The sequence below is a fragment of the Primulina eburnea genome, chromosome 12 (genome assembly GCF_022965805.1).
Source record: "Primulina eburnea isolate SZY01 chromosome 12, ASM2296580v1, whole genome shotgun sequence".
Lineage (NCBI taxonomy): Eukaryota > Viridiplantae > Streptophyta > Magnoliopsida > Lamiales > Gesneriaceae > Primulina > Primulina eburnea.
In genome coordinates this window covers 33,253,504-33,273,989 of record NC_133112.1, presented here as the reverse complement: position 1 = coordinate 33,273,989, position 20,486 = coordinate 33,253,504, and the positions used below count along the sequence as shown (strand labels likewise).

At 33.5% G+C, this 20,486-nt stretch overlaps 2 protein-coding genes across 4 annotated transcripts; both read right to left on the bottom strand.

Moving 5' to 3' along the window:
* Positions 1 to 3,996: 3,996 nt before the first annotated feature.
* On the bottom strand, positions 3,997 to 8,072 carry LOC140807334 (T-complex protein 1 subunit epsilon). Of its 2 annotated transcripts, XR_012112657.1 has the most exons (10): positions 7,797 to 8,072; positions 6,721 to 7,039; positions 5,771 to 6,119; positions 5,384 to 5,516; positions 5,243 to 5,295; positions 5,020 to 5,122; positions 4,681 to 4,847; positions 4,481 to 4,594; positions 4,128 to 4,366; positions 3,997 to 4,093 (listed from the first exon to the last, which is right to left on the bottom strand). XR_012112657.1 is itself a non-coding variant. In XM_073164144.1 (9 exons), the coding sequence occupies exons 1-9, from the start codon at positions 7,993 to 7,995 to the stop codon at positions 4,196 to 4,198; spliced, it is 1,608 nt and encodes a 535-aa protein (XP_073020245.1). In that variant the 5' UTR covers positions 7,996 to 8,072; the 3' UTR covers positions 3,997 to 4,195. The 2 variants fall into 2 exon arrangements, 1 of the variants encoding a protein (XP_073020245.1); XM_073164144.1 differs by having other exon boundaries at positions 3,997 to 4,366.
* A 2,021-nt stretch (positions 8,073 to 10,093) lies between these two features.
* Positions 10,094 to 18,300, bottom strand: LOC140807102 (actin-related protein 3-like). 2 transcript variants are annotated; one of them, XM_073163792.1, is made up of 8 exons: positions 14,530 to 15,041; positions 13,892 to 14,357; positions 12,399 to 12,545; positions 11,769 to 11,861; positions 11,413 to 11,532; positions 11,108 to 11,218; positions 10,778 to 11,002; positions 10,094 to 10,658 (listed from the first exon to the last, which is right to left on the bottom strand). In XM_073163792.1, exons 1-8 carry the CDS (start codon positions 14,586 to 14,588, stop codon positions 10,578 to 10,580), a joined length of 1,302 nt encoding a protein of 433 aa, XP_073019893.1. In that variant the 5' UTR covers positions 14,589 to 15,041; the 3' UTR covers positions 10,094 to 10,577. The 2 variants fall into 2 exon arrangements, with proteins under 2 accessions (XP_073019893.1, XP_073019895.1); XM_073163794.1 differs by lacking the exons at positions 13,892 to 14,357; positions 14,530 to 15,041 and adding an exon at positions 17,822 to 18,300.
* Between the last annotated feature and the right edge of the window lie 2,186 nt (positions 18,301 to 20,486).

The window sequence follows — 20,486 nt, the reverse complement described above, 5'->3', positions numbered from 1 at the left end:
TCATTTATTGCAGTCCACACACACACACACACACACACACACACACACACACACATATATATATATATATATATATATATATATATATATATATATAAGTGATGCTGAACATTGCAATCATTTGTATTTGAACTTTATTTATACAGTTTGTAATAAAAATAAAATATATCATAGTAACACAAAATCATATAACAAACTAAATTGATTGATATAATCAATGCAAAAATTTTAATGTAGTTTATGTTTTCAATAGAGATTAGTTTTAATTTAAATTAAAAATAAAAAACATATAATACATAAATTACACTTGAATTAATAAAAAATTATTTAAATTCGAATTTGAATTAAATGAATTGATATAATCAATGCAAACAATAATTGAAATGGTCATTTATTGCAGTACACATATTTCAATATTCATAATATATATTTCTTTTTTTAAAAATGACATTTTGACTGGAAATTACTATTTTTTGCAAAAACTCTGCTTTTATATATATATAGATATAGATATATATATATAGAAAATTTAAATAAACTAATTAAATATTGTATTTTTTTTTAGTAATTAATTTGGGCAGTAAATTACTTAAAATAGCAAAAATTATTTTTGGATGATTTATCTCATGAGTAATACTGAACATTGTAATCATTTTTATTTTAAATTTATTTATACAGTTTTTACTTAAACTGATTGATATAATTAATGCAATTTTTTTTAATATAGTTTACTTTTTCCATATAGTTTAGTTTTAATTTGAGTAAAAAAAATTAAAAAATATATAATACATATATTACATTTGAATTAATATAAAAATTAATGAAATTCGAAATTGAATTAAATGAATTGATATAATCAATGCAGACAATAATTGAAGCGGCCATTTATTGCAGTGCACGTATGTCAATATTGATGATAAATCTTTCCTTTTTTAGAAATGATATTTTGGCAGGAAATTACTATTTTTGGCAAAAACTCTGCTTTTATATATATATATATATATATATATATATATATATATATATATATATATATATATATAGATATATATATATATATATAAATTTTTAGAAAATTTAAATAAACTAATTAAATATTTTATTTCTTTTTAGTAATTAATTTGAGCAGTAAATTACTTAAAATAGCAAAAATTATTTTTAGATGATTTATCTAATGAGTGATACTGAACATTGTAATCATTTTTATTTTAAATTTATTTATACAGTTTATTTAAACTGATTGATATAATTAATGCAAATTTTTTAATATAGTTTACTTTTCCATAGAGTTTAGTTTTAATTTGAGTAAAAAAATAAAAAATATATAATACATATATTACATTTGAATTAATATAAAAATTAATTAAATTCGAAATTGAATTAAATAAATTGATATAATCAATGCAGACAATAATTGAAGCGGCCATTTATTGCAGTGCACGTATGTCAATATTGATGATAAATCTTTCCTTTTTTAAAAATGATATTTTGGCGGGAAATTACTATTTTGGGCAAAAACTCTGCTTATATATATATATATATATATATATATATATATATATATATATATATATATATATATATATATATATATATATATATATATATATATATATATAGATTTTTAAAACTCAACCAATTTTATTTTTAGAAAATTTAAATAAACTAATTAAATATTGTATAATTTTTTAGTAAGTAATTTGGGCAGTAATTACTTAAAATAGCAAAAATTATTTTTGGATGATTTACCTCATGAGTGATACTGAACATCACAATCATTTTTATTTTAAATTTATTTATACAGTTTTTACTTAAACTGATTGATATAATAAATGCAAAATTTTTTAATATATTTTACTTTTTCAATATAGTTTAATTTTAATTTGAGTAAAAAAATTAAAAACATATAATACATAAATTACATTTGAAATAATATAAAAATTTATTAAATTCGAAATTGAATTAAATGAATTGATATAATCAATGCGTACAATAATTGAAGCGGTCATTTATTGCAGTGCACGTATGTCAATATTGGTGATAAAACTTTCCTTTTTTAGAAATGATATTTTGGCGGGAAATTACTATTTTTGGCAAAAACTCTGCTTTTATATATATATATAGATATAGATATATATATATAGAAAATTTAAATAAACTAATTAAATATTGTATTTCTTTTTAGTAATTAATTTGGGCAGTAAATTACTTAAAATAGCAAAAATTATTTTTGGATGATTTATCTCATGAGTAATACTGAACATTGTAATCATTTTTATTTTAAATTTATTTATACAGTTTTTACTTAAACTGATTGATATAATTAATGCAATTTTTTTTAATATAGTTTACTTTTTCCATATAGTTTAGTTTTAATTTGAGTAAAAAAAAATAAAAAATATATAATACATATATTACATTTGAATTAATATAAAAATTAATGAAATTCGAAATTGAATTAAATGAATTGATATAATCAATGCAGACAATAATTGAAGCGGCCATTTATTGCAGTGCACGTATGTCAATATTGATGATAAATCTTTCCTTTTTTAGAAATGATATTTTGGCAGGAAATTACTATTTTTGGCAAAAACTCTGCTTTTATATATATATATATATATATATATATATATAGATATATATATATATATATTTTTAAATTTTTAGAAAATTTAAATAAACTAATTAAATATTTTATTTCTTTTTGAATTAATATAAAAATTAATTAAATTCGAAATTGAATTAAATAAATTGATATAATCAATGCAGACAATAATTGAAGCGGCCATTTATTGCAGTGCACATATGTCAATATTGATGATAAATCTTTCCTTTTTTAAAAATGATATTTTGGCGGGAAATTACTATTTTGGGCAAAAACTCTGCTTATATATATATATATAGATTTTTAAAACTCAACCAATTTTATTTTTAGAAAATTTAAATAAACTAATTAAATATTGTATAATTTTTTAGTAAGTAATTTGGGCAGTAATTACTTAAAATAGCAAAAATTATTTTGGATGATTTACCTCATGAGTGATACTGAACATCACAATCATTTTTATTTTAAATTTATTTATACAGTTTTTACTTAAACTGATTGATATAATAAATGCAAAATTTTTTAATATATTTTACTTTTTCAATATAGTTTAATTTTAATTTGAGTAAAAAAATTAAAAACATATAATACATAAATTACATTTGAAATAATATAAAAATTTATTAAATTCGAAATTGAATTAAATGAATTGATATAATCAATGCGTACAATAATTGAAGCGGTCATTTATTGCAGTGCACGTATGTCAATATTGGTGATAAAACTTTCCTTTTTTAGAAATGATATTTTGGCGGGAAATTACTATTTTTGGCAAAAACTCTGCTTTTATATATATATAGATTCGTTGTCCATTTCAGGAAAAGATCAGTATAATTTTATCTTCCACTGAGTTTTCATGCAAATGGCTGTCGTATTCTTTTAATGTTCTTGAAATGCATTTGCTGAAATTTTAACATACACAAGTTCTATAGTAAGGATCCAGCAACTTACGGGAACATTTCATATGATTTTGGTAAATTAAACCGAAAAGTTCGTCAGAGATATGTGATATAATTAAAAATGATGAAGTGCGGATTTTCAAATTTCAAATGATGTATAGTTTTACTTAATAATAGTTGACAGGAAAGAGTGGAGAATAGCTTCCTAAGCAAACACGGTAGACAGAAAATGACAGCCTCAAAGCATGTACTGGACAGATCCATCGAGTCTGAATTGGTACCACCAATACCTTGTATATAAGTTGACCCACAAAACACGAAGTAACATAAAGGTTGTCGCCCCAAGATAATGTGCTAAAAATGCATTAATGAGTTGCATATTTAGGAAAAAAAACTTGGCAATTTCATAACAATCTTAAGGCAGATTCTCCAAACAGGCAGGCTGAATTTTTAATGGGGGTTGGCCTTCAAATTGCTGACTCAAACAAAAAATTCAATTTAGTGACATAAAGCCTTCCATAGAAGAAACACAAACGATCCATCGAACCTCAGTAAAATTCAATACAAGAGTGATTGAATATTGAATCTAATGATAAATATTCAACCATTTCAGCAAACACCGATATGGCACAGGATGACCAACCATACAGACAGCAAAATTGTCGCATCAAGTACATGACCGATAAAATCAAAAATCAGACGGTGAGATGACATCATCAATTTTTAGGATCATCTTGACAACTTGAGTGGCTAGGAGAATCTGTTGTTGTTTTCCGATGAGAGTCTCAAATACGTTTTGTTCTAGCATATCGTTTGTGCCCACATCGTTGCAATCGATACCACAGCAGTGGTTGTTCTCCTGCAGGAAGTATTTCATAAATTACTTTGCATATAAATGACTATATCGACTAATTAGGGTGTGGGGGTGCTCAATCACCAAGGAAAAACCCCAACAGGCGATGGTCGAGATTACCTTGATTTGCTGAGATTTGACAGCTGATAATGTTTCTATAGGCTGTAGCCCACTGTTCTCCGCCAGTGCCATGGGGATAGCATCTAATGCATCAGCAAATGCTCTAATGGCATACTGGAGAACCCAACACGTAAAAATTCAGCTTAAGAGGTGCAAGTAACGAGAAGCAAATATATCACATGTTAGCTTCTACGCCTCACCTGCTCAACTCCAGGGTATTTGTCAGCAGCGGCTTCCACGGCAATTGAACATGAAATCTCAGCAGATCCGCCACCATACACTATGGAATTGTTGCGAATCAGATTCCGAGCAACACACAATGCATCATGAAGACTGCGTTTTGTTTCCTCTATCATCATCTTGTTACCTAATACAGCATACAGAATCAATACATCGTCTCAATTTCTGAACTAATGCTGATTAAAAGTATCCACACAAAATAAGGTGAAAAACTATAACCAACACAACAGTATTGGCATAACATATATAGAGCGGAAAGCAAAAAGTAAGAATGGATAAAAGAGGAATAAACAACCCACCACCACGGATAAATATGGTTACAGCCCTAGAATTTGCGCAATGCTCAATGTAGATCATCCGATCTTTAGTGGTGCCAAACGCTTTTTCACGAACCAAACCAGCCTGCCATGCATAATCAATTTGAAGACAAGGGTAGAGATGTGAGATGCAATAACTTGCAAACAGAAGAGCTTACAGGTATTTCAAAATATATGCAATAAAGAGACAGGTAGGAGAAATTACTTTGCCTAGTTTCTCTGGTGTCAATTCTTGAAATCTTGGCACAATTCTCCCACCTGCCAAAGTCAAGAAACATTGGCAATCATGAATCAAATAGTATGGCAAAAATCAACTGAGAACTAGAACAGGAAAACTTAAACAAACCTGTTGCTATGGCAATTAGTTCTAACTCTACACCACCAACCCATCTGACAGCAGGCAAATTTCTGTTCATTAATAAGTGGTTTGCCTCATCATCGAAACCCCATTGGCAAATGACCAAGGTAGCTCCAACATCCTGCAATCCAGTGAGTTCCATCAATGTAATACCTGCTTTATTTTAACTGACAAAGTTCAACAAATTAAGGATCGAAGGGAGAGGAAAATCAGGTAGTGTGTCCCCGTTCCTATAGAAGATGCAGGACAGAACCTCATTTAATTCTCTTTACAGACAAACATAGTGAAATCCCAAACTGCAGCTACTTCCCACAACCTCAACTCCAACATATGTCATCAAACAATCTCAAAATCAACTGAAAATGGTCGGGTTACCTTGCATTTTTGAACCATATCATCAAAATACTTTTGCTCTTGCTGACGTAATATTTGGAATTTTTCCACACTGTCAATATCAACCTTATGCTTAGTCTTCGGCTTAGGAGGCTCAAAGGGACAAGTCAAAATGGCAATTTTCGCATCCTCAATTTGTTTTGGCATCTGAGGGTGACTCATATCTTTGTCCACGATAATCCCGTAAATTAGTTCAGTGTCCTCTAACTTTCCACCGACTTTTCCCTCCACTTTAATCAAGTCTAGATTGACATCCTTCCTCTCTAAATCTGCAACAGCGACCACTGCTTTAACAGCAATCTCTGCCAAACTCCGCTTGCACCTATTCACTCTGCAAAGCAAAATAATACAATATACATAATGCAGAAGCATTAGATACTTGCATAGCTACATGAGATAACATAAGTAAATCAAGGGGAAATTTTCAAACATTCTAGACCAGGCCCACCACCCACTTCCAAAAACCCCACAAAATGTTAAGTAAAGACAATAAAGGCAAAAGAAACAAAAAGAAAACACATAAAAAAATGATAAAGTTAACCGTAACAGGTTGCAATGATGAAACGTTGTTGATACTGAAATTGAACGTAATGAAAGATAAACAATAGGGATCAAAGCGGAACACTTAGGTAAATTGTAAGATACATTACAGCTCATAGATAGTAATATTTAATTACTAGAATGAACGTGAACGGAAATAAATCTAGGAACTCAACAAACGATTTGCTTCGTGAATTCAATTGCGATAAGTAAAAGCTCTTGTCATACAAAACTGTAGCAAAGAGTTTGGAATACATGGACAAATAAACACCTGAAAAACAGGGATAGTGTAGGATTGGAGGTCGTGAAGCATGCGCAAAAGACCAAGAACACTACAAGATACACTCGTGAAGAGGTGTGATCTGAGATATGGTATAACAAATGGCACTTACATCTTGGAGGATAAAGTTGTCATACAAGTACGAACAAGAGATTCAACATCTGTTGCACTGAATTCATATTTATGGGCTATATGCTCCAAATGTTCAAAAGCAATCCTGGAAGCCGTTTCATATCCTTCTGCAATTCGTATAGGATGAATTCCGCGCTCCAATAGTTTCTCAGCTTCTTCTAGAAGGGAACCAGCCATGACTACAACTCCAGTTGTTCCATCACCAATCTCATAGTCTTGACTTCGTGACAATTCAACCATCAGCTTAGCAATTTGATTATCAACATCCATCAGCTCCAAGATTGTCGCACCGTCATTTGCTACATCATACAGTAAAAAAGCGAGCAACTTTTATGTGAAAATCGCATGTTGAAAAACTAAACCGTGCAACAATTTCGAAATTTAGCTTTTCCTAATAATAATAAGAGAGTGACATTCCTGTTTTCGTTGTATGTCTCCATTTCACATGGAAGTAGACACCCACACATTCAGTAATTCCAAAGTATCGAGTGAGTCATATAGATATAGGATATTTTCTATCTATAATCTATAACACGGCAAAATCACCAATCCAAGTGCCCAATTAAAATCTGAGATCGCTACTGTGGTATAAAATAAGATTAGTACTTAAATCAATATTCTTAGCACATGGAAAGTATAGAGTACTCCAAGGATCCCCCAAATGCACAGCACAAAATCACAATCGAAAAACCTACCCTTAAACCCTAATCACAGAATGCCGCTCTGACCTTTATTTTTTTATTTCCACCCAACAAATATCAATAAAGCAAGCTAATACATTGCACTTATATTCACATGTGCACATATGAAGCCTAGAAATTTCCCAGATCAAAATTTTCTCATTAAAAATACTCAAGCGACAGAACAGCTCATTATTGAGCTCCACTAATCAACACAACTGGAACACAGATATAAATGGAAAAAAATAAAGTACCGACTACAAACTCAACCTTTGCCAGCAACAAGAAGAAAACCAACTAAAGAAATCTAGCAAGTCCCCACCACCAAACATAGACACAATCAGACCAATTATCCACACGAGAACTGCACACTTACTGATAGTGACGTCACCATCGGGACTCTGAAGTATCTTATCCATGCCTTTGGGTCCGAGCGAGGTTCGTAGTATCCGAGCTACCGCTTTAGCGGAAGCAATGTTCGATTTCTGCGCATCAAGACCTCTCAACCTGGTCTTCTGCTCCTGATCCCTCAGTATGATAAACGGCCGTCCAAATTCGTCGAACGCCAACGCCATACTCGGGCTTGATCTTTGAACTTGGAAATGAAAGAGTGTTGGAGGGAGCAAGTGAACTCGCGAAAGAAATGTACCCTAGTTGGTGGCAGTATTGTAATTTCGTAACTAAGTATGGATTCTCTCAAGTTTCGAAAAATCGCTTCAATATGGGCCTCCAAAGTTTGTTGTTGGCCCGATAGTGAACTTGGGCTTGGTTTGAGTCTAAGGTGACTGGGTTTATCGAGCTTTTTGAGGATTGTTCCAACATCAAAATTTAATCCATATATAGTGGGTATTAGAACTATACATAAAGTAGGTCTGTGAGATGGTCTCATGAATCTTTATTTATGTGATGGGTCAATCTTACCGATATTCATAGTAAAAAGTAATACTCTTTATCATAAAAAGTTATACTTTTTCATGGATGACCCAAATAAGATATACGTCTCACAAAATGCGACCCGTGAGACCGTCTCACACAAGTTTTGTCCTATAAATAATGAAAAATATACTAACCAAACAAACTTGAAGTTTTTTGTCCCAAACCAAAGAATTAAGAATAAGCCACAAAAAGAGTGAAAATTACCTCTTTATTGTGTTGAAATTGTCTTCTACACACTCTTCACGTGTTATCATCAACTTTTTTACTATCTTCAAAATACGAAAACTTTTGACAATCATTCACCGGTCCTGTAAAAGGAGAAGATTCTCATCCGATCTTAGAAAATGTTAATCAAGTTAACACCTAAACCATATATTATAAAACTATTGACAAGTTTTATGCACAAAATCAGATTTCTAGTGGGACATGGAAGCTCACATGTGAAAATCTGCTTGGAGCTACAATTGAGATCAAGATGTTCTATTTTCTTTTCATTAGACACAAATTTAAGTTGTGCGCGGTTACAGAAAGACTAGCTCTTCAATGCTACCGTCTCCAATCTCGGTATTGAGAGAAAGCATGAATTCATCCTCTAAATCATCCATGTATACTTGAAAATTCAGTAGTAACTAATGGTAATTAAGTTAAAACACATACACTCTTATTCATAACTAACAAGCATACAACCTTAACTACTCCACATTTCAAAAATGAACTAAAGTTTTAGATTGTCACTTTCGTCAAAAGTTGCGAAAGAGTGTCGAGAAGTATTTGGAAACTCGAATGATGTCTCTAAATCTTAGCATCCGTGATTCTACTTTGAGGTATTTTTCAAAACATGGTTTTACAGATTTTGTAGCTTGATAACCACAAATCTACTTTGTTGTATTTGGCACTTGCGCAAGTATAAAAATTATAATATGCAAGAGAGGCATGTGTCAAATTCACTAAAAAGTGCATGCAAAAAACCCAAAAAAGTATGGGTGTTTAACTACAATTTAGTTCGGTTTTACATAAAAATTCGAATCAACTTATATTATATGGTTTTACAAAATTTCGAATGAAACCATTAAATTTAAATGACCAAATCAAATCATTAATTTCGGTTTGGTCGGATGGGACTCGGATGAGTAATTTTAAGCTACATCAGAATTGGAAAAAGCGGAATTACACTTGATTAAAGATGAGTAAACATTTTAGTTTATGGTGAATTAGAATAATTATAATTAAAAAATATAAATTAAAGTTAATTTGCATTTTATGAAATTGAGTGAGTCTCATGTGAAGATCCGTGAGACAGTTCAACCCTATCCATATTCACAAGAAAAAGTAGTACTCTTAACATAAAAAATAATACTTTTTCATGGATGATCCAAATAAGAGATCCGTCTCACAAATACGACCGTGAGACCGTCTCACACAAGTATTTGCCTATGAAATTTTACTAATTTACCCAAAAAAATATAAGTTTTAAAGATATAATTATGTTTATTTGAGCTGGAATTTGTAATACATTAATTTGCGATTCGCTAATAATATAATACAAAATAAAATCAAATAAAATATTCATATGTAAAAAAAAAACCATACTAATTTACATGATTTTTTTTATGTTAATGTAACAATTTTATCAAAATTTGAACCAAACAAATTTTTGGGTTTGATTTCCGTAGTTACTTAAAAATCAATCCAAACCATGCCGCTTGGTCTGGTTTTACATTTCTGAACACCCTACAAAAAAATACTTAGATCAGTTGGATTGGAACAGGTAAGGTGAATGGTAACAAGTGTGTAGCAACTAAATCATCGTCTAAAATTGTTTACAGTATCATGATTATTGTACTCCAAGAAGGAAAATTATATACCATTAGACCGCAACAGACTGACCAAAATCAGACAATACAGTGATAGAACTATTGAATTTCAAGGATTTAGAGTCGTTCTTCCCAAATAAAAAACAGAGGCAGGACCACTGGTTCTGGAAAAAAATTTGTTGCTTCCCTTTGAAAAGAATACAAGAAAAATGGAATAGACTGAAAACGTATAGTACATTGGTTCCCGGAACCCAACCTGTGAGAGAGATGAAAATTTAAGCACATTTGGCAGCAGGACTTTAAAGAATCAACTCCGGAACAAGATGGCGTGATACGACCTGTCACGTTCCAATTCCATCCATATTGAAAAATGCCTTTGATATCTTTTAGTTTGGTTTGTCTTGATGTCAATACATTCCTTTGAATACAGGATTTGTTCGGCATATGCTCGCTCCATGCTCTTCGTACTCTGCTTTAGTGTGGCATGCCTGAGTCCGGCAAAACAAGCAATTTTCCGATGTTCATATCAACCAAACACAGAAAATATGTATCAAGTCTTGCTCAACAGTCATTGAGCATTGCACGCCTTATGGAAAATAAATTTTACCGTGAAAAACTCAGAAGTGGAGGCAAGTACCGAGCCTCCAAACCAAACTGCATATCTCTGGATAGGATGGCTGGTGACATTTACTTCCACAGGTTTAGCCTTCAATTCTCCACCAAGCCGAGCATCTGATGCAAGAACTCGAGTGTCGACAATCTTTTTTAGGTCCCGTTGCAACCTTCTGTGGAAGTCTTTAAACATGGTTGATCCACCAGATAATACAACATTCTGCAATATTATGAAAGCAACTCTCAAGAGTCCCCAGAAGTAGTGAATTTGAGAAAGGAAGCACAAAAAAAAAACAATAGAATTTGATCAAATAGTTCTCGGCACCTTGTACAAGGCTCTTCTTGTATCTATTGGTGCTGATTGAATGCATTTGTCTATGACATCTGGTAAAGGGGTAGTGAAATCACTGCTATAAATTTCAGGATTGAAGAAGATCTGCAAACGAAAGCGAAAGGAACCATCGGATGATAGGGCAGCCAAACAATTTGTGGAATTCTAAAAAATGATGTATCGACATGCAAAGTGTGAGCCATCCTTTTCAGAAGCTTTTTGAGGAAATTGCTCCATTATATGACATATCATGGTTGTATCTATGGTAGCCAAGCTTAAAGTGAGTGAATAAAGTAAACCTCAGGGCCAAGGAACCGCTCATAGCCTATATCACAAGAATATGGAGCCCCTGTCTTTGGCTTTGTACCTCTCCACTGCTTAATATATTTTGCCGGCTCTTTGTCATGCTTATTAAACTCCTGAATTTGTCAAAATTAAATACCAGTTAACAACAATTTCGGCATGTCACTGAAAGAAATAAAATTATAGTCAAAACATGCCAGTGTAGGTTAGCTTTTTTCAGTATCATCCATCCATTAACATCCGAATCAGAAATGAATGCATGTGTTTAGTGTAATTTCTTGGCAATTGCAAATAAAGGTATATTACATGAAAATTTTGATCCATTCTGAATACTAACGTAGTACAGACGCACCTTGACAATGTCGGAAGATGTGTAGCAATACATTTCCTTCACCTTCCTGGCTACTTCGAAGGACTCCTCAGGTGGAACATGTTCTCCTCTTTCCTAGATGAAACTACATCAGGAGTAATGACACAAACAGTACCAGAATCGCAAAATGAAAATGGTCCACAACGCTTCACCTCGAGGGTAAGCAATTCATATCTCAAGACTCAACAAAACAGCAAAAAAAATAAAGTATCAAATTTTTGTTTCTTGAAAAATATTTTTCAAGATACAATTTTCAAAGACTCGGGAAAACCAGAATCCCAGATGTTCTTCGGAGACCATGAAAAAGAGCAAACAGAAAAGAGGACAGATTTTAAATCATGATGAGGATTGTTTCCTGCTTGCCATCTGAGATCACTCTTTATAAAGCTTACTAATTACAGGGAAATGAGGCAGTAAAGCAATTATCAGACGAGCATGATAAAAAACAGTTGCTCCAAGGAAAAGTAAAATAGCAAAGCTCAACAATAAAAAATAATGTCCTCTCCTCCAGCCTCCAGGAACTCCAAGGAATCTTATTCAGAAAATCAATGGATATATTATTATCAATAACAATACTACAAGACATAAAAATAATCAAGAAGCCGTACTCACTCGCATGAGCTGCTGCACAAAAAGAGTGACATCTTTCCCTGCAATTGGAATCGACTTGATGCTGCTCCCAACAACATAACCATCGGCAACTGGTACAACATGAGTTGCCCCATCTCCCACATCCACTACAACTCCTGTCATCTCACACTAAGAAAAAATGTTTAAGAAGATTAAGTAGGCGGCAACTATGCATGACATTATTAGGAAAAGCCACAGTTCAATTATATGATAAATAGTTTTTTCTATTGTTTGTTTGTTTCTTATGCTCATCATATTCTATGCAACTGACCATTAGGCGCTGCAACTGAGAGACAGAGGGAAATGTAAATGCACCATGCAGATTAGATATGCGAGCTCTGATTAATGTAAATTTTTTAAGTCCAAAGAAAGAATAAAACTTCAAAATCAGTTAACTGCAGAGCATTTTCAGATAACATTTCCACGCTAGAAATGCTACAGAAAAACACAAATCTCTGGGATATAACACTCTAACGTCCCCACTCAATGGAAAATACATGTTCAGGAGTTGAGGATGTACATAACAAGGAGGACAACCGTCCGATTTGGTTCAGCGCTACAGCCTCATCAATTATTAGAAAGATCATGGATTCAGATCTCATCCTTTCCCCCTTGCTAAAAAACATACGAGGAAGTTGGGCATGCCATTTAAAGATAAATCCCATCATAGAAATATTAAATATCTCCACACAGACTTCAAATTGGACCCTTGTTCCAAACGTGGCACTAGATTTAATTAGTTGAGCAACATGACATTAACAGTATTTTTTTCTAAAGATACGGATCATCCAGAAATTAACCTACAAGTCATGATTAGCTCTCAAATAAATTATGCGATCATCTAGAAATCAACTCACGATTCATAATTTACCCTCAAAAAATTATTTCCTTCAGACAAATGTCTGAAGTTGTGGCAATAGTATTCTTTGACGGTATACTTTCTTCTCTTAAACTTTTTTCCTTCTATGTTCGAGTGATATCTATTTTCTGTAATATCTAGCTTCAATCTTACCAAAATATTAACATGTTATAGGCTTTGTATCACTTCATCTATTCATCACCCAAATGTACAAAAAATAATCTTCCCTGAGTTGAGCTATCTTCAATTCCAATGTGACCATTGTTAATATTTACGTGAATGACAATTTACAGATTATTCATAGCATCCGTATATGATCAGACGTGTAAGTATCCTTTTAGAGAAGGGGCCAGCTCTCAGCCCAAAATGTTCAGTCAGATAGCAAGTACAAGACTCCATTCATATTTACAACTCTGTATATGCATGTTCACGCTATTCGATCCGACACAACTTTTATGACAACTCAGCGAACAAAAACTCCGCATCTCTTTCAACCATTTATAACAATTCCAACGCAAATTCTAGATCTGCGAGTTTTAACACTCAATTCTCCAAAAAATGTAGGGAAAGTAAAGATTGAGTTTATATCACCTAAGCAACTAAAATGAATCCTAACCTTCGATGTTGTGTAGCCAGCAGCCAAAGCAAGCACTGGCTGCACCGCGATATACAGCCCCGGAACATCAAATGTCTCAAACATGATCTCCGCAGTATGCTCTCGACTCTCTGGAGCTGTCAGCGGACTCTCTGTCAACAAGAAATAGTGATCTTCCGGATTGCAGCGCAAATAGTTGAATATACATTGCTGCCAGAATCTCTCCATTGCGTCCCAATTATCCACCTGGCCGTTCTTGATAGGATAGGTCAAGTTATAAATGCTATTAGATTTAGATCTAGAAAAGGCTTCCTCTCCAATATAAAAATCCAGATCCGCCATCACACCAGCACTATGCTGCGCCAACCAATTGCTGCCCTTGGAAGAACTAGCTCGAGGCTGGTTGAGAAATGACTCGTTTACTGCAACTACGGTAGGAAGTATAAAACTTGGCTCTACATTTCCAGCAAAACCCATTTTTGTATACCTGAAACAAAACAAGAAGTAAAAAAAAAGTTCAATCTTAGGTAAACCACCTGAAAATGAACCAAGTACGGCCAATTGCAGAAAAATCAGCTTAATCATCGGGGAATTTCAACGAATACTTCAACTGACATAGCACAAAGATTGAAAGGAACAATAAAACTTTGACTAATTACCCAGTTCCATTATCAATTACTATAGCCGGGCGACTGGTGGCAGGGTCCATGCGGTACATAAAAAAAAAAGATGTTTCCGAGTTCTCTGAAGGGATTTAAGAAAACAGGCGATGATCATGGTCGTTGAGACAACAACGACAGCTTATATCGTCCATTTCATCGGGAAACCATCAAATCACCGTCGCTGGCAAATCATGCAATCATCACCTTCTCCTCCAAATAATCAATCGGATTCGGCAGTATCTGATTATTTGACAGCTTGAAAAATCGATGGAGAAGGATCCCTACTGCGTGAAAACAACCGACGATTCCCGGGACCCTTTTTCTACGAAAAGTCGAGACAACGGAAGAATAATTATGCGAATTTAGGTGGAGGTTATCGAAATCTTTGTCTCTTTTGTAGGACAAGTAAACGGCGGTGGAGTGCAAGAGTGGGGTGTCGGCTCTACGGAAGTTGGAGTTGGGAAATGGAAATGACGTCAAATGGGGTGGACATCAAGTTAACTTAGGTGCAGAATTTTTCTCATTAATGGGTGCACGAGGTTGTATGAACTCCCAAAAATTAAAATATAGACAAATAAAAAAATCATGTGTTTATTTTAAAATATTTTAATAAAAAATATAAACATTCTCGGACGAATTTGCCATACATAGTTTGTCCGTTTTGATTTATTTTGATTAACGTGATTTGCAAACTATTACATTAATACAAGAGTTTATCTGATATCTATCGAAGAGAAGCGACCGTAGATTCTCACATCATAAAAAAAACAAACTCTACTTATTTAAAGTATATATAAAAGAATATGATGAAATTAAAATCCAAATTTTGGGTGTCTTGATTTTTGGAAGAGTGCATTTGGCAGGAATAATGAAGGGTGAAAATGATCTTTTGGGTAGGTAGTGATAGATAAGTAATGGATACCTTTTTTTCTGAAAAACAAATATAAAATGAATTTATAAATTGGTTGTGTAGAATAAATCCAGGAATCATAGTCCAGCTATTGGATGGGCTGGACATGGGCCCACGACTACCATCTATGGACCTGTATGCTAAAGCCAGTTTGGAACTAAATCCAAACATAAAAGGGCAAGTTCTTATCCTGGGCCAGCTTCCTGAGGGGTTAGGCCCAAAGGTAATAGGATATTTTCATTTAAAAGTAAAAAAAAAACAAATTCAAGCTCTGTACGGTGAGACTTACTTCTAAAATAAAATTTTATGCATAATTTTTATTAATTTTCAAGTGGATTCTTTTACACGCACAGATGGTTTGACTGTGGGATTGAATGGTATTTTTGTCAATGAAAACCCACCCGACCTCTGTAATTGATTCTCGTCGTTTATGTCCTAAATTTATGCCGCCATTGACCCATTTAGTCCGACAAAGCCCCGCCACTACTTCTCTTTCCACGTTCAAACGCCGCCGCCACCCAAGATTCCTCCGCCTCGCCTCCTCCTCCCTATCCCTTAACCTTCAGAAGATGGCTGATAAATCCACCACCGAAGATAATAATAATATCAAAGAGGAAAAGGAGGAGAATCCAACAATCCCGGTTCCCCCGCCGCCGGAGAAGCCGCTGCCCGGGGATTGCTGCGGCAGCGGATGTGTGAGGTGCGTGTGGGACATTTATTATGAGGAGCTTGATGAATATCAGAGACTTTATAACAAAACTCATCCTAAATCTTCTTGAAATTAAGAATGAGATTCTGTAAAATTGTTCGTAGCAGAACATATTTCTGTCTTTGTACGAGGATGCAATCGATTTTCGGGATAATTTGTTTACATATTGTACTCTTATCATTGGTTTGATAATATCAAAGGCTTGATTTCAATACTCATCGTAAAGCTGCTTGAAATTTAGAATAAGATTATGCAAGATCATTAGCAGAATGTATGACTGTGTTTGTCTGTTAGGCTGGTTCTTCTATTTTTATCCAGTGGGGGATGGAATGGATACGTTCTTGTTGGAGTGTAGGCTCCATTGGTTTGATGAATATCAAAGACTTCATAACCATACTCATCCTAAATCTTCTTGAATTATAAGATTATACAAAATCATCTGTGGCAGAACATAGTTATGTATTTCTATACATGTTGCGTTGTTTTTACTTCTATTGACTGGGTTGGTTTTCGAGATAGTTTATTTGTTTACTTTAGCATTACCAAATCTCTGTAGAAAGGTAGGATCCATGGTGGTAAGTGACCGGTTTTCGGCTAACTTTGCTTGAGTTTCAGTCATCTTTTGGAACTTTTAATCAACTTAATCAACTCAAGTATTCATTAATTGTTTATCACATCGGTTTTATTTTATAGATTTTGGATAAGATTATGATAACTATCTGTTGTCTGTGTGTTACATTGCTTCTCATTTTGTCCATTGGAGGATGCAATCGATTTTTAGTGTTACAACGTTCATGCAGAAGGTAGGATCTTTTGTTGGTAATCAGTTTTTGGCTTATTTTGCTTGAGCTTCAGTCATCTTTAGGCACTTTCAATCATCTTAAACAACTCGAATATCAATCATATAGTTTAACACATCAGTGTTGTTTTCTAGATTAAGGATAAGATTATTCAAAATTGTTTATGGTAAAAGATATTTCCGTGTTCGTACGTTACATAGCTTCTGCTTCTATCCAATGGAGGATGCAATCGATTTTCAAGATTGTTTATCAATGTATTTTAGTGTTACTACATTCGTGTTGAAGGGTAGGATACGTTGGTGGTAATTGGTTTTGGTTTATTTTGCTTTAGTTTGTCATCTTTAAGCATTTTCAGGCACATAAACAAGTCAAAGGTGTAACACTTTGTATTTAATAGTCACTACATCAAGATGTAGAGTTTTAATAAGATGACAACAGATCTGATCGAGCCCAAGACGAACTACTGTAGAGAGTTTATTAAAACCATTGAATCCGGAATAAGGTAAAGTAGCTCCGGATGGGGAACGACTCCTTTGATGGGTCTTCCCTGAGTTGAGCTATCTTCAATTCCAATGTGACCGTCGTTAATATTTACGTGAATGACAATTTACAGATTATTCATAGCATCCGTATATGATCAGACGTGTAAGTATCTTTTAGAGAAGGGGCCAGCTCTCAGCCCAAAATGTTCAGTGAGATAGCAAGTACAAGACTCCATTCATATTTACAACTCTGTATATGCGTGTTCACGCTATTCGATCCGACAACGGAAATTCTAGATCTGCAAGTTTTAACACTCAATTCTCCAAACAATGTAGGGAAAGTAAAGATTGAGTTTATGTCACCTAAGCAACTAAAATGAATCCTAACCTTCGATGTTGTGTAGCCAGCAGCCAAAGCAAGCACAGGCTGCACCGCGATATACAGCACCGGAACATCAAATGTCTCAAACATGATCTCCGCAGTATGCTCTCGACTCTCCGGAGCTGTCAGCGGACTCCCTGTCAACAAGAAATAGTGATCTTCCGGATTGCAGCGCAAATAGTTGAATATACATTGCTGCCAGAATCTCTCCATTGCGTCCCAATTATCCACCTGACCGTTCTTGATAGGATAGCTCAAGTTATAAATGCTATTAGATTTAGATCTAGAAAAGGCTTCCTCTCCAATATAAAAATCCAGATCCGCCATCACACCAGCACTATGCTGCGCCAACCAATTGCTGCCCTTGGAAGAACTAGCTCGAGGCTGGTTGAGAAATGACTCGTTTACTGCAACTACGGTAGGAAGTATAAAACTTGGCTCTACATTTCCAGCAAACCCCATTTTTGTATACCTGAAACAAAACAAGAAGGCGGAAAAAAAGTTCAATCTTTAGGCAAACCACCTGAAAATGAACCGAGTACGGCCAATTGCAGAAAATCAGCTTAATCATCGGGACAGTTCCACGAATACTTCAACTGACATAGCATAAAGATTGAGAGTGAGTCTTATGTGAGACCGTCTCACGGATCATAATCTGTGAGACGGGTCAACCCTACCCATAATCACAATAAAAAGTAATATTCTTAGCATAAAAAGTAATACTTTTTAATAAGTGACACAAATAAGAGATCTGTCTCACAAATACGACCCGTGAGACCGTCTCACACAAGTTTTTGCCAAAGATTGAAAGGTGAAAGGAATATTTTATTCTTTTATTATTTTGTCAAATTGATATCATCAATTTAATATTTTGTCTTTTTAAATTATGAAATATTGATTGATTTATTTCTAAATGATAAGATCTTGGTTGCTTTATATCTAGATATTATAGGATTTGTTTTTTAATATGATTTTTATCTTTGTTTGAAAGTGTTTTATAACTAATGAAAATATTGTTTACATATTTTCTAGGATTCTTTTTCTAGGTCAAGCAAGAGATATAAATAAGTGAGCTTCACAACCGTACAAGTGTGGTGCAGAGAGAGAAAATATTTTCGTACTTTCAGATACTTTTCAAAGAGTTGGTGGGAGAGGGCTTTTAGGTAGAGAGCTGTACAAGAGAGCTTTTCATAGAGAGAAAATCACAAGAGTCCAACATATATTTTGCTCTACAATTTTTATGTGATCGGTGATCACTTTTGTAGAAGCTTTTCGTCTGAGCCTTTTGGTGTGACTATTTCGTGAGGCCGGCAGAGGAGCGCATACATTGAAGAAAAATACAAGAGCCGAGCCTATTTTGATGAGACGTTTTGGTGTAATACAAAAGGGCAAGTTCTTATCCTGGGCCACCTTCCTGAGAGGTTAGGCCCAAAGGTAATAGGATATTTTTATTTAAAACTAAAAAAAATAAAAAAAATTCAAGCTCTGTATGGTGCAGACTTACTTCTAAGCTCTAATTAGAAAAAATAAAATTTTATGCATAATTTTTTTAAAAAAATTTAGTGTCATCTCCCGAATTTCTGTAAAATGATCGTCCCTTAGAAGTAATTTGGGTTCCATATCTAATTCTAACGATGGAGTCGTGTCATGGAACCAATTCATTCTTGAAAAATATTCTATTTATTTCATGACGATGGAATCTGCAGCCGCTATTCTTTATTTTGCTCTAGTACTTAAACTTTGATATCAACGTAATAGTTTACAAACTACGCTATATGACATGTTCGTAAAGTGTTGAAAGTGTAGTTTGAAAAGTTAAACTCTGATACTAATGCAATAGTTTGCAAACTACGCTACGTGACATACTCGTAAAGTGTTGAAAGTGTGATTTGAGATACAATAACTTTCTATTCTTGATTATTTTTAGATTATGCATAACATGAAAAGAAAAAAAAAAAAAGTAAATGTAATATATAAAGATTGGAATTTAAATATGTTATTAATGATGTTGAAATGTTCCATCAGATAATATTCTAGGTACAAACGTCTAGGAAGAAGTTTGAAAAGTTTCTAAGTTTTGTCCAAATGTGAAACTGTCAAAATAAAAAAGCAATGAGTTAAATAGTGAAATACAAACATAATTAAAGTTGCGGGGTTTGGCACTGAGGCTACATTCCCAGGCAAGATTCCACGAGCACTAGTTCTACGATAATATATTATTTGATTGTCTAACTTGTAAATAAATATTTTATTTATATATATATATATATATATATATATATATAATAATAATAATGCATTGAAAACTTGAAATGAGAGTGGGCTAAGAGTTACGTTGTCTCCATTTTATCTACGATTATCTATAAATATCACAAGTATGGAGACAATTTCAGGACAAGAGTCTCAAGATTCCCCATGCATGACCGGCTTGTCTAGTGGAGTACCACCGGCTCCGCCGTGGTGGCCGCTGCCGCTCGTTGCCGCAGCAATTAGTTATGAAACTGGCTGACTCGGCCGACGGTGAAAAGGGGTTGAAATATAAAAAATTTACCATGAAGAGGATAATAAAAAATTATATTTTTATTTTATTTATCTAAACATATATATGGATTTTTTTATTTTTATTTTTGGTTCTTAACCCTCCAATTAGAGGAAGAGATGGTGGAAGCAT

Excerpts from the sequence above, each read along its gene's own strand:
- LOC140807334 (XM_073164144.1), bottom strand. The coding sequence starts at position 7,995 with ATGGCGTTGGCGTTCGACGAATTTGGACGGCCGTTTATCATACTGAGG. Across the intron at positions 4,595-4,680 it reads AATACCCTGGAGTTGAGCAG|TATGCCATTAGAGCATTTGC; the intron begins GTGAGGCGTAGA and ends TGGGTTCTCCAG. Across the intron at positions 4,367-4,480 it reads TCAAATCTCAGCAAATCAAG|GAGAACAACCACTGCTGTGG; the intron begins GTAATCTCGACC and ends TACTTCCTGCAG.
- LOC140807102 (XM_073163792.1), bottom strand. The coding sequence starts at position 14,588 with ATGTACCGCATGGACCCTGCCACCAGTCGCCCGGCTATAGTAATTGAT. Across the intron at positions 12,546-13,891 it reads CTGGCTACACAACATCGAAG|TGTGAGATGACAGGAGTTGT; the intron begins GTTAGGATTCAT and ends ATTTTTTCTTAG. Across the intron at positions 11,003-11,107 it reads CAAGAAGAGCCTTGTACAAG|AATGTTGTATTATCTGGTGG; the intron begins GTGCCGAGAACT and ends ATAATATTGCAG.